The 13,927-nt window shown below is 33.9% G+C and overlaps 2 protein-coding genes and 1 pseudogene across 2 annotated transcripts; all 3 read left to right on the forward strand.

Moving 5' to 3' along the window:
* Positions 1–3,050: 3,050 nt before the first annotated feature.
* On the forward strand, positions 3,051–3,849 carry LOC143536505 (pathogenesis-related protein PR-1 type pseudogene; annotated as a pseudogene).
* Positions 3,850–5,051: 1,202 nt separating this feature from the next.
* Positions 5,052–7,823, forward strand: LOC143536523 (uncharacterized). The gene is made up of 3 exons (XM_077030494.1): positions 5,052–5,380; positions 5,724–7,408; positions 7,506–7,823. The coding sequence occupies exons 1-3, from the start codon at positions 5,209–5,211 to the stop codon at positions 7,578–7,580; spliced, it is 1,932 nt and encodes a 643-aa protein (XP_076886609.1). The 5' UTR covers positions 5,052–5,208; the 3' UTR covers positions 7,581–7,823.
* Positions 7,824–8,100: 277 nt separating this feature from the next.
* On the forward strand, positions 8,101–12,908 carry LOC143536506 (pyruvate kinase isozyme A, chloroplastic-like). Its single transcript, XM_077030481.1, has 7 exons — positions 8,101–8,657; positions 9,454–9,541; positions 9,633–9,823; positions 9,919–10,034; positions 10,756–10,999; positions 11,071–11,299; positions 12,380–12,908. Exons 1-7 carry the CDS (start codon positions 8,196–8,198, stop codon positions 12,694–12,696), a joined length of 1,647 nt encoding a protein of 548 aa, XP_076886596.1. The 5' UTR covers positions 8,101–8,195; the 3' UTR covers positions 12,697–12,908.
* Positions 12,909–13,927: the final 1,019 nt, after the last annotated feature.

Here is a 13,927-nt window from a genome sequence, read left to right on the forward strand (position 1 = left end):
GAGTAATTATTTAATTACTTAATTATGTAATTACATAATTACTTCACTTGTGTATATAATTACCCTATTTATATATAAATTTACTCTACTTAATTATTATAATTAGCACATTAATTTTATTTATACGTTAACTTTGCCCTGATTAGTTGTATCATGTATTTGAGAATATGACAGCAGCAGGAAAAGTACGATATAATCATATTGTGACAAAAAAAAAAAACTTGTCTTACCTTTTTAGGTGACCGATGATATATTTGTATTATTAGTTGAAATTATCACAAAGATTTTTTCTTTTAAATGATTAATATTACACTAGAGACTGAAACTGTGACTTCTATTTTATATGCAAACCATCTTATCCACCGTAACAAAATACGGAGTATGATATATTCTACCTACAAATCATCTTACCACTATATCAAAATTACATGGATTATATCAAAATACATGGATGTGACTATATTAAGGAAGCGTATTTACGTTTATTTTCTATATGAAGTAAAAAATCTCACGTATAAATCTATATTTTAGGGCTATGTTCAAGGTTAACTCATCGACCGTCGTAAAACCGTACCCTTCCCCTGATGTGCGAGAACCGGATGAAATCCGTAAACCCTCGCCCCTGTCAGGTTCAAACCCGGGATTAAAGTTTTGATTCGCCAATTCATTTAAATGTCACTCGAACCAGCTCAAGTGGGAATCGAACATACGTCTCAACATTAAGAGTACATGCCTCTTATCACTAGACCAACTTCTCATGGCCTACACTTTGGTTAACTAAAATTGAATTAAATTATTAGTTTTTATATACTCAAACTGAAAACTAATAATATCGTAGCATTAATTATTAATGTTAAATAAACAATAAACAAAAATTATTTTCTGATCCAATTACATGAGGGTGATGATTAAGATAAGATCATTGAGGTCTCTGTTTGAAACATAACTCAAGTGGGTTTTCCTATACTTGTAGGTTTTTTCCTAGATGGTGTTATTGAGTGAGTAAGAACTGGAACGTCTAAATCAGTATAGTAGGTTTTTTATTTTTTTTCCACGCTAACGACATGTTTTATTAACATTTAACATAATCAAAGCTACATCTGGATAATGGGTAAGCGAGCAACAAGCTGCGCTGCTATCCCCTTTTAGATCGCAAAGCCTATTCTACTAAATATTAATCCTTGGTTCCTCGGGCTCTGCGAGTCACCGTGGACCACCTTCTGCACCCGCTCCAAAAAGAGAACCGCCTCAGTATGGACAATCAATATCCCGTCACATGAAGACTCACTCAAGTAATATGGGTAAATCCAAACACTATTAAAAACACATATAAAGTAATCATATTTAATGTCTGGTCAAGAAGATCGGAATTGATTTCTCATCTTCGTTTGGAAAAAAAGGCCTGAGGAACCGCGGGCGGCTCACTTTTTTTTAAATAGAAAATTACATTAAACACAAAGGCCGGACCTCAAATCAAGGACCGAATCAGAACTTACAAACCATACAAAGGGTATTTAACCCAATCGTTCCAAATCACATTTTTGTACCTAGTTCGATGTTTAAACCAAAAAAAGGATAACACTTTCACCCTCGCCACCATGTCCACAACCCGGGGGGAACGGGAATAGACATTAAATTTCAATTTATGTAATACTCATAAAATTTAATTATAAATAATTGGGCATACTTTTACTACTTTATATTTTTAATTAATATTGTAAAAGTAGGTCTATAAAAACCGGTATTCCCTTGAGTAGTCGCTAGAATGTATGACGTTGACGCGTTTTCCTTTAACTCCGCTTAATTACAGAGAATCGAACAAATGATCAGCATCAGTCATAATAAGATATAATCGGTTAAATTGTGTTGATTTTGACTTAGAAAAATAAAACATAATTTGTATTTCTATAATATTAAGAAATAAATATTATTTTGTTAATTAATGATTATCAACTTTTTAAATAATTTAGTATTTAAAAACGTATTTCTTTTATTTATTTACATATTCACCTATTTTGTTATAAATATTATTAAACTTATGATATTTGACATATATATAATCTTTAAAAATTAATTTTCTTTATATTTACCATGTCCGAGTACATTTAACTCACCAATCTAGCGACTTTTACAACCTTAATTTTAATTATAAATTTTACATAACATAATATATATTATTTAGTTATTTAAGAGGATTAGGCCTCACGACATTGAACCCCCTTAAGAGCTTTCCAGGGGTTCAACTAGTGTTCATCGTTAAAAAAACAATTCTTCCACCCTAACTTTATTTATAATAAATCTTATTATATAAATATATATATTTAATACATAATAGTTTTTTTTATCAATAATAGGCTCACACAAGGCAACTTGAGTTTGATAAGCTCGGCTCGAGTTCATTTATTTACGAGCTTATTTTAAGACTCGAGCTCATGTCTAATATCATTTGAGCTCTACTATATTCGAGCTTTTAGCGAGTCATTTTGTAGTAGTTCACGAGCCGCATTGACTCGTTTACAACATGTGTTATGATTAGTGAATAGTGATTAAAAATGGAAATATTGTTATGTAGACGTCACCTAGACAGAAAAACTTTCAAAATCACTAAACCAATGTTATGGATAGTGATAGTGAACGATGTTTACCAAATATATATTGCACATTATTAGTTATTTTAAAATTTTTAAGCAATCACTATAAATGGTTTTAAAGAAGCTGTTAAAACTGATTACGAGATCAAGAATTGAGATCAACGACCGAATATGGATAACCGGTTAGGCGATTAGTCGATTAACCCATTGGCCCCGCACGCCCATGTGAATATCGATTAAGGTAATTGATTTTAACTTGATTTAATCAACTTTGTTTTCTATATAATTTCCTATTTCTATTTTCTAAGACCTATTTATGTGCTCCTGAATGACAATTGTTTGAAAGGGAAAACACGTCTAACTTTAGTTGAAAAAGGTTATAAAAATGACACATTATCAGACAAGAACATTTGATGGCATATGTTTAGGAGTTAGTAGTGGTGGTTGTTTACTTAACATAATTTATGTCATTTTGCACCATGAATCTTCCTCATGTTTTGGCTTTCACTTTTGACTTCCTCCATATTCACCACCCTATAAATAATGTCCAATTTACATATGCATCTTATTCAAAAACATAATCCAACATGGGACATTGGTGCAACATCTCATATGTTCTTGCTTTGATATTCATTTCATGTGTCCAGTTATCCAAAGCCGAATTAGGCGAAGGCAGTACACCCGAGGACTTTGTTAACACCCATAATTGCATGAGAAGAGTATTGAACCTGCCTCCTTTGACATGGGATGACAAAATTGCAAAAGTAGCACAAGCCTATGCCGATAAGAGGAAGGATTGTCAATTGATACACTCGGAAGGGTCAGGTTATGGTGAGAATTTGGGAGTAGGACCCAAACTCAACGGTTTGTGGTCCACACAAATGTGGATTGATGAGAGACCTGACTATGACTACGCGTCAAATCAGTGCTTAGCCATGTGTGGCCATTACACGCAAGTCGTATGGAAAAAAACTGAACGCATCGGGTGTGGTGTGGCAAAATGTGAAGATGGTAGTGACTTTAACATGGTTGTTTGCAACTATGATCCACCTGGAAACTACCAAGGCCAGTGGCCTTACTAGTTTGATCGATCGATATCTTGTTTACCTTGGCATGGTATTTATATTAGGACGGAATAATTCTGTCATGTAAGCAACTTTGCAAGCCATAGTCTAGTAGGATAATATCCTATTAGTCATGAGTTGGCGCAATGTTCATAAGTTGTAGTGATTGATACTTTTTTGATCTTCCAAGTATGTGAGTAATAAAATGTTACATTAAGATGTCTATATAGTCCCTTCTTTCTAAAAACCATGCACTTTTAGTAATATTGTAACAACTTATAGGTGAGTTATTTAAAGAGCATATATCGATTCGAAATAGTCTTCTAGCCTGATTGGGTGTGCCCTCCGCACAGGGGTGGATCCAAGATTTTTTATGACGGTCATATATGTTTAGGGTCTATTAAATACTGCTATATATTAATTTATTCCATCTGGGTTAGGTCGGATCATATATAAACAATAACATAGTAACTATATACCGATTTACCGAATAATCGAAACTGAAATTAATAATTTACTCATTACAAACATGTCCCTTTACATATAATGCATCGTGAGTTTTCCATAATTGTTATATAAATTATGCTTCAAAACTCCTTTAAAGGAGAATGAAAAAACAAAGGTGATGTACCGTTTACTAAGTTTTAACCTATCATTATAAACACTTATACCAAAACTTATAATAGCACAATTGCATTAAGTTTTTACGTGTGGTTTTTTAACGACCAACGAATAAATTTTGGCTAACCAAGGAAACCTAAAGGCAAAAGGCGACTCCATATGCGCACGATCTCAGACGGCACTGGGTAGCCCAAGCCCGCTATCTTCAGTTTTTGAGAAAACCTGCCGACCGAAGGCCTACTGCGGTAAACTCGATTGGGGTCTGGTTCAAACTTGAGACCTTATAGTCTTTAGCTCAAATATTCACTTCCCCACTAATACTAGTTGAGCTAAAATACATTGAGTTTTACGCATCATTGCTAGTATTCTTAACATTAATGGTTTATATAAGTTAAAATATTATTTTTAACTAAGTATTCATACTTTATTCAATCATTTCAAATGAATATTTATTACTTTACCATTATCAAATAAGCATTCACACAATATTTTTATCAATCCAGATCTATATTCATTTCTACACTTACTAGAATGTATAAATCCTAACCTCAATATATCTATCATATCCAAACTTAACCCTTTATAGGCCATCTCACAATAGTAATTATATTGCATAAATGTTATCAATATTAAAAAAATCCGTTAAAGTTACCATTGTAAAAAGCTAAATTTAACTTAGAACATAACAGAAAAGTCAAACCAACGGCTACTTCCCCCCTTTCTTTAGTTTTTCATTAACAAAAATAACAAATAATAATAAATAATTCAACACCCCAACGGTCAAATATTTCAAAAATCCCACTTTATAAGCTCTGCATATACTCCCTCTGTTTACGTTACAATCCCCAAATCCAGACTTTCAATTTCAATCTCAATCTCAATCTTATTATTCATCTTTCTTATTCCCCAATCGATCAATCTTTAAACCGGGTATGTCGTCAAACCGATCGCCTTCCCCGCTTTCATCGAGAAATTGCCGAAACTCAGAGGCGAATTCGACCACCCGAAAGAGCTTCAATGTCAACTCTTTTGCCAGACCCAATTCCCTCATAAACCCTAAAACTTCAAACCCTTTTACCCCTGCTAACACTCCAGCTGCAACAGGTATTGATAATCTTTAAATAATCTTTAATTCTTGAAATTGGGTTTATTTTCTTGAATTTTGAACTGGGTTTTTGATCTTTAATTGTTTAAGCTTGAAATTGGGTTTATTTTCTTGAATTGTGAACTGGGTTTTTGAGATTTAATTGTTTAATCTTGAAATTGGGTTTATTTTCTTGAATTCTGAACTGGGTTTTTGATCTTTAATTGTTTAATCTTCAAATTGGTTTTATTTTCTTTAATTGTGAGCTGGGTTTTTAATCTTTATATGTTTAATCTTGAAATTGGGTTTATTTTCTTGAATTGTGAACTGGGTTTATGATCTTTAATTGTTTTGTGTTTGTAGATGTTAATAAAAGAACCTCTGTCATGCGTAAAAGTGTCGGAAACTGTTCGATGTTTCAAGACGGGAAGGAAAACCATAACCGTAAAGACGCCTTTCGATCGCCTGCGAAAACGGGTTCGAAGAACTTTATGGCACCTACAATCTCAGCTGCTTCAAAGTTTACCCCTAACCCATCTCCAAGAAAGCAAATCTTGGCTGAGAAAAATGATGACCCGAAACCCGTTGAACGAAAAGAACTTGTTCTTGAGAGTCTTTCTGTTGATGAGGTAAACTTAGCTTCAAGTAATGATGATTTTGATGGTATAAAGATTAGACCTTTATGTTGTTCACCGATCAGTTCTCCCATTGTTCCTGTTACTGAATCCGACCCGAATCCTCCGCCTTATGACCCGAAAAAGAATTTTCTTTCGCCTAGACCTCAATACCTTCGATACAAACCGAACCCTCGAATCGAGTTTCTTTTAAACCAAGAAGAGTCTGATGTTACTCGCCTCGAAGAAAGCTTCAATCTTTCGGATAATAGTTCATCCGACACCGAAGAAAATGAACCCGAAAAGGAACCCGAAAAAGAAGCTGAATTTAGTGATGATTCGGTTTCTTCGGTCACCGAAGAGAAAGAACCCGAATTAGTTGAACTTTCGGTTTGCGAAGCGGTTTTAGAAGAAAAGCCGATCGATTTGAAGGTGGAGAAAGCATCGAAACCGCGGGTTTCTAAAGGGTTTTTGGGATCAAAGACAGTTTGGTTCGTGTTTGTTCTGTTCTTGGTGGCATGTTTTTCACTTTCTTTCACCGAATCGCCACCGATTGATTTGCCAATCTACGAAGATGTCGGGTTCTTGGAGGTTTATCAAGGGTCTTTGAGGATTGCAGCATTTGCTAAAGAATCATTTGATGGTCTTGTTGAGAATATTAAGAAGTGGTCAATTGATCAAAAATCATATTTTTTCCCAAGTCATAATATTGAGGATTTGCAATTCTTTAACTTGACTACTTCTCCTATACAAGAAGAGTTTCAGTTCAATAGACGCGTTGGAACTGATTACATTCAAGAATTTGAAGAAACCGAAAGGGTTGAAGAAGAAGAAGATTTTGAAGAAACTGATGAAGAAAGTGATGTAATTGATGAAGTTGTGATTGAAGATGAAACTGATGAGCAGATTGAAACCGAAACTGAAGAAATTGTGGCGAAAAAATCGAATCTTGATGAAGTTTTGGTGAGTAAATTAGAGCAGATTGATGAAGTTGTGATTGAAGAACCAATCAGTGAACAGATTCAAAGTGAAATTGAAGATATTGTGGAGGAAAAATCGAATCTTGATGACGGTTTTGTGAGTAAATCAGAAGCCATAGTTGAAGTTGAATCAGAAATAGTGGAAAATGATCTTGAAGTCAAGTCGAACCAATCGATGGTTACAGTCTGCGTGGCTGGTTTTTTCGTCATGGTGATGGCGGTTTCAACTGTTTTCTACATGAAGAAAAAGAAAACAAATGGTTCACAATCAGCCAACATTGTTGCTAACAATGACAGTATGCGCGAAGAGTCCGGTTCTTCAGAAAGTAATAATATGAAGAAAGGTTACAAGAAGCACACAAGAGAGTCATTGGCTGCTTCTTCATCGTCAAATTTCTCAACGAGTGATTCGTTTGGAAGCTTCACTACATTCGAAAGAATCGCCATCAAACACGTGAGCATATTATTTGTTATGTTGATTGAATGATGACTAATGTTTGTGTTTTATTTTTATGTTCATATTTTTTAATGTTGTTTGTTTGGTTTTGTAGAAGGATGAAGTGATGCTGACACCGATTCGAAGGTCAAGCCGACTGGTGAAACACCAAGCTGCCGTTTGTTTGTGATCGATCATCTTTAGTTGTTGCACCGGTCTTTGAGTGCTTGATTAGGTTTCTAACTTGGCTTGTCTAGATTGGTTCTAAATGTTTGTTTTCTGCTCGAAATAGGTTTTTTAATTATGGAGTTTAGTTTTTTAATATTGTTTTAAGGATTGATTACTAATGGCTAATTGTTTTTTTTAGAATTGAATTATTGATGAGAAGTGGGGACCATGTATATGTTTGGTATGTTTTGAATGCACCTATTGCCTATTAAAGAATGCTTTAATTTAGTCATTAAGAAGTTCTAAATTATTATGAACATTTTAATCCATTATAATGACAAATTATTTTGTTATGTTATCCCAACCATATATACGGTCAAGAAATTAAAACTTAACTAACAATAATAAGATTGTACAAACAAAACTGTCATTTTAATTACAATTTTAATTAAGTTATTAATAAGATTTAGTTATGAAATACTACCTGCCTTTGTAATATTAAATTTCATAACAACCACCACCATCTTTAATTAAATCCCACAACTTTGTACTTGATAATGAGTTCTCTAACTTTGAAAATATTCAAAAAAATCAAAACTTTAATCTGACCCAACTGTCAAATTTCTTGAATTCAATCATGGCTTCAATGGCAGCTGAATTCGCACTCATTTCATCCGGTCTAGATTTCAAAAAACGAGTATTTAACGTTCCAATATCTTCGCCTGCTAAACTCGGTTTTAAGCATAGATTAAACTGCCAAGTGACCAAATCTTTATTACAAGAAGATTTAAGGTTTGATGTGGTGAAGGAGATTGAATTAAGGGAAAATGGGTTTTTGGGTATGAGGAAGACTAAGCTGGTGTGCACGGTGGGGCCCGCGTGTTGTTCGGGTGATGAACTGGAGAAACTTGCTTTGGGAGGGATGAATGTAGCCAGGCTTAATATGTGTCATAACACCATTGAGTGGCATCAAGATGTTATTAGAAAGATCAAGAAATTGAATCAAGAAAAAGGGTTTTGTGTTTCGGTGATGATCGATACTGAAGGCAGTCAAATTCATGTTCTTGATCATGGTGCTTCTTCATCTGTCAAAGCAGAGGTTTTTCTTATAAGTTTGATATTGTTATTGGTTTTTTTTAATTAATTTGGCAGAAAGTAGTGTAAAGTTTCAATTTTGACTCATTTTACTGTTAGGAAGGATCAATTTGGATCTTGAAGGCCTAAAAATTGTGATATTGTTAAAGCATAAATTTTCTGTTAGTTTTGTAATATCTTTTTTAACCAATTTGGAGCTAAAACAGTACAAAGATACAATTTTTACTTATTTTTTACTGTTAGGAAGATCACTTTAGATATTTACAAAAAAATTTTGATCTTGTTAAAGCAGAAGTTTTTTTTTGTTTTAATAAATAATTTTGATCTTGTTAAAGCAGAAGTTTTTTTTTTGTTTTTATTTTTCTTATAAATAATTTTGATCTTGTTAAAGCAGAAGTTTTTTTTTTTTTTATTTTTTTTTATAAATAATTTTGATCTTGTTAAAGCAAAGATTTTCTTCATTTTTTTATGTTTATAATTTTGATCACGTTATTTGCATCTTTTTTAACCAATTTGAGGCAAAACAGTAAATAGATTCAAGTTTGACTCAAGCTTTACTGTTAGGAAGGATCAATTTGGATCTTTGCAATAGATTTATTTTTATTTTTATATTTTTTTAATCTTTGTTATTAAAGCAGAGACCTTTAATAATTTTGATTTTGTTAAAGCAGAGGTTTTCTTTAATCTTTTTTAAGCAAAGGTTTTTATTTTTTTGATATTATAACTTATTGCATCTTTGTTATCCAATTTGGGGTAAAAACAGTGTAAAGCTTCAATTTTGATTCATATTTTACTGTCAGGAAGGATCAATTTGGATCTTTACAACCGAAAAATTCGATGGTTATCGCCCTTTCACCGTTAAGGCAAACTATGAAGGCTTCAACAAAGGTATCAACCGTCAACCAATCTTGGTTTAGTTCGATTTCAGTTACTTGTTTGTGACAACTATAGTTAAGTTTCATATTATTTTGGTAATTAGGAGTCCAAGAGGGTGATGAGCTTGTTGTTGATGGAGGAATGGCTACTTTTGAAGTTATCAAAAGAATTGGAAACGACTTGCGATGCAAGTGCACAGACCGCGGTTTACTTTTACCTCGCGCTAAATTTAGCTTTTGGAGAGACGGGAAACTTGTCGAAAAAGATCATCAGCTCCCAACATTCTCGGAAAAGGTCTGAAATTTAGTATTAAGTTTCAAAAATGGCTATTTTGGTAGTTATAGATTGTTAATTGTTATGATGTTAGATTCATGGTTTGTTATTATCAGGATTGGTCTGATATTGAGTTTGGAATCACTGAAGGTGTTGATTTTATTGCTCTTTCATTTGTGAAAGATGCTGCTGCTGTCAAGAATTTAAAGGATTACCTATTAACCAAGAATAAGTAAGTTTTAAATATTAGATTATAATATAACATGATTGTGTTCTTCATATATTAATGTAGTTAAGACTGACAAAACGAGCTGGTCAGGTCAAGTAAGACCATAACAGTTCGTGTCAAAATGCCGAAATGGGTCATTTTAGAAACGTATTAATTTAGTTCAGGTTAAAAATAGTTGCGACCATAGTGAGCTCGTGTCCAATCGGGCTGTTTTAAAATAAGTATTAATTTGGTTTCGGTCAAAAAGAGTTGTGACCATAATGTGTTCGTGCCAATTTTATTAATATTAATTTGGTTTGGGTCAAAAAGAGTTTTGACCATAATGAGTTCGTGTCAAAACAGGCTGCTTAAAAAAAATAAAATATTAATTTGGTTCGGGTCATAAAGAGTTAAAGAGACTTGTGACCATAATGAGTTCGTGTCAAGATAGTGTTTTTTTTTAATCACTAAGTTGTATTAGTTACTACAAAGCAATTGTAATAAAGTGGCAGGCAAACGGGCAACAGACTGTTTTAAATATGTATTAAGTTAGCTCAGGTCAAAACGAGTTGCGCCCATAACGAGTTCGTGTCAAAACGGGACGTTTGGACCCACTTCAAGTCAGCAAGTTTTTAATAGTTACCCATATTGACCCGTAATTTATGTAACCCATATGAACTCGATATCAAAATTCCTTCAGTTAAAAAAGCAAGTCATAATTTTCGGGTGTCATTTTAATGCACAGATTCGTGAAGGTTTTGGCAAAGGTTGAGAGTTTGGAATCTCTAAAGAATCTTGAAGAAATCGTGGAAGCATCGGACGGAATCATGGTGGCACGAGGGGATCTTGGAGTTGAGATACCACTAGAACAAGTTCCAACGGTCCAGGAAGACATAATCAGTTTATGCAGACAGTTAAACAAGCCGGTAATTATAGCATCACAGCTTCTTGAGTCAATGATTGAATATCCCACTCCAACTCGAGCCGAGGTATGAATTTAGACCATAACTTTACATATTAAGCATATAATATTTGATATTGATTTAGATGATTGAAATAGGTTGCTGATGTTACTGAGGCGGTTAGACAACGTGCTGATGCGTTGATGTTGTCGGGTGAGTCAGCGATGGGATTGTATGGTCAAAAGGCTATATCTGTTTTAAGAATGACTAGCACCCGAATGGAACAATCGGGCCGTGAGGTGAACCAACACAGTGTTCTTCCTCGAATTGGAGAGTCGTTGCCGGATCAAATAGCTGAACAGATTTGCAACTGTGCATGCCAAATGGGTATTATAACTTTCTTGTTTGTGTGTCTTTATCTGCAATATTTTTAGAGCTGCAATCTAGACCACTTTACTTATAAGGGGCGGGCTTAATAATCGTGTCAAGTTGACGGGTAACTGCTTTTAGGTTGAATATACTAACCAAAACTCGACCCATTTATTTATTTTTGCGTTTCAGGTCAACCCGTTTAGTGTTCATTTAATATAATGAGTAATACTTTGTGGCTTAGCAAAAAATTTAAACAAACAGTGAATCAATTTCAAATGAATTTTTAGAGTAAACTGTAGTTTTCCTCCCTGTGGTTTGTCCAAATCTGCGGTTTTAGTCCAATAGTTTTAAATCTGTGATTTTCATCCATGTGGTTTCATTTCACTTGCAATTAAACCCGACCCTACTAACCCCGTTAAGTCTGATCGTTAAATCCATCAGCATGCTCCTCACGTGAAGGGCAATTTTGTCCTTTTTCCCCAAATACACCTCAGCCCCTCACACGAAGGGGCTTGCGAATTAGGGTTGGGGTTTATTTGGTGAGAAAAAGGACAAAACTGCCCATTACGTGAGTGGCACGCTGATGGATTTAACGAACAGACTTAACGAGGTTGATGGGGTTGGGTTTAATTGCAAGTGAAATGAAACCACAGGGATAAAAATCGCAGATTTAAAAATGTTGGACTAAAACCGAATATTTGGACAAATCACAAGGAGGAAAACGGAAGTTTACTCGAATTTTTATTGTAATTGATATTTTTTTACTTGTTTTTGTTCATTATATCTTCTCCAATTAACAAACTTGGGTGTCCATAGTTTGCTTGAGATTTGGGACCAGGTTTATTAATAATAACCAGAGGAAAATTGAAAAGCAAAGTAAACAATAATTAACATTTAAATACCACCTTTTAAAATCTAAACAAGAACCTTAAACTTAAACGAGTCAATGAGTCAACCCACTTATTAAACAGGCTGTGTTCGGGCTAACATGATAAAATGTTATAACCATGTCATGTTGTGCTTCTCGCGTTTAGCACACACATTATATTAGACCCGCACTTAAAAGTTAAAACCAACCTCTATTTATGTATGCAGCAAACAAGCTAGAAGTGGACGCCATCCTCGTGTACACAATGCACGGACAAATGGCGTCACTTTTGTCTCGTAACCGGCCAAACCCTCCAATATTTGCGTTTACGAACAAAAGCAGCACACGAATGGCGTTGACTTTGGAATGGGGTGTTGTACCTATCGCCTTTGACTTATCGGATGACATGGATGCTAATGTTTCTAAAACCACTCATCTAATGAAAGCAAAAGGAATGATGCAACAAGGAGATGTTATCCTAGTTGTTTCCGATGTGATTCCGATGTCTATTTACCAATCATTACAAGTTGTAGTCGTCGAATGAAGGTTTTTTCGTTTCTAGAATGATGTTTGAAGTACCTTACAACAATTATTAATAAGTTTTCTAATAATGTTATGTAGTACAAGATTTTGAAACAAATGAGATGAACACAAGATACCTTAATTCTTTGTTAATTAGAATCAAATACATACTAATAATTTGTTTACATATATATACTAATTGAATCGACGCCATTAACCATCGCATCCCTTATGAAAAGATGACGGTTAAATACTTGCTAACTATGTATTTAACTAGCTAATTAGCATACTAACTTACGTAACTATGCAACTATTATCACATTATTCACATATACAAATACTTATGATATAATAGTCTAAATTATAATCTAACAATTTCATCCTCAAGCATGCCATTATCATTATTTTTGTTCAAAGCTTTTATTAACCGATCATAACAGATATATGAATAAGAATCAAATAAAAAGCAAAGAATCAAACTGTTAAAAGCTTAAATAACTTAAACAAGGAACTTAATAACATTGCATACTTTTAGCATGAGCAATTGGTTCACAAAAACTTTGTTTACAATTTCAGAGAGAAAGAAAGAAAGGACAAGTTTGTCGCGGCCAAGACTAGTTTTCACAAGTCTAGGACACTGATCGAAAGAGCTCGAAACTAGAAACAGAGACATAAAGGCCTCGAATACATCCAGCTAGAGCAAGAAGTGCTGCAATCAAGCATATGAAGGCCAGAAGCCTTAACCAAATCCATGTGAAGGAACCCGTTCGAATCTTGGCCCGTGAAATATACATTTCAATTGGGAAATAAATCGTCAAGGGCCAGTATGTCGCTGAACCAATAAGTCCTATAAAATTGTTAAAGAATGGAAACATCATGGCGACTGTTGACGCTAGAATAACATAACTCGTCCTCCATGTCAACCGCAATAGATTGATATTATATTTTCCGATGACGTATTCTTTCTCTATAAATTTGCATCCTGGCCACTTTTTCCGACAACAGTTCTCCACAAACGCAAAAAACGGTTGGATAACTACCTAAAAATGTTAAAAAAGTTTAAGCATTCTGAAAGCTTTTAAGGATTAATCGATTAATGTACTATAAGTCTATAACGTACCTGGAATGATCCAAGAAGATGAATAACAACACAAATGTTGCCAATGTCAACTAACCAAAATGGTTCATAGAAACCGAACCCTGTCAAGTAATTCCCGGATGAATCATTTCCGAATGCTAAGTATCCAAGTACT

The sequence above is a fragment of the Bidens hawaiensis genome, unplaced genomic scaffold (assembly GCF_021521415.1).
Source record: "Bidens hawaiensis isolate Kalapana, Puna unplaced genomic scaffold, B.hawaiensis_p1.1 tig00010811_1, whole genome shotgun sequence".
NCBI lineage: Eukaryota > Viridiplantae > Streptophyta > Magnoliopsida > Asterales > Asteraceae > Bidens > Bidens hawaiensis.

Excerpts from the sequence above, each read along its gene's own strand:
- LOC143536523 (XM_077030494.1), top strand. The coding sequence starts at position 5,209 with ATGTCGTCAAACCGATCGCCTTCCCCGCTTTCATCGAGAAATTGCCGA. Across the intron at positions 5,381-5,723 it reads TAACACTCCAGCTGCAACAG|ATGTTAATAAAAGAACCTCT; the intron begins GTATTGATAATC and ends TTGTGTTTGTAG. Across the intron at positions 7,409-7,505 it reads AAAGAATCGCCATCAAACAC|AAGGATGAAGTGATGCTGAC; the intron begins GTGAGCATATTA and ends TTGGTTTTGTAG.
- LOC143536506 (XM_077030481.1), top strand. The coding sequence starts at position 8,196 with ATGGCTTCAATGGCAGCTGAATTCGCACTCATTTCATCCGGTCTAGAT. Across the intron at positions 9,542-9,632 it reads CTATGAAGGCTTCAACAAAG|GAGTCCAAGAGGGTGATGAG; the intron begins GTATCAACCGTC and ends TTTGGTAATTAG. Across the intron at positions 10,035-10,755 it reads TACCTATTAACCAAGAATAA|ATTCGTGAAGGTTTTGGCAA; the intron begins GTAAGTTTTAAA and ends TTTAATGCACAG.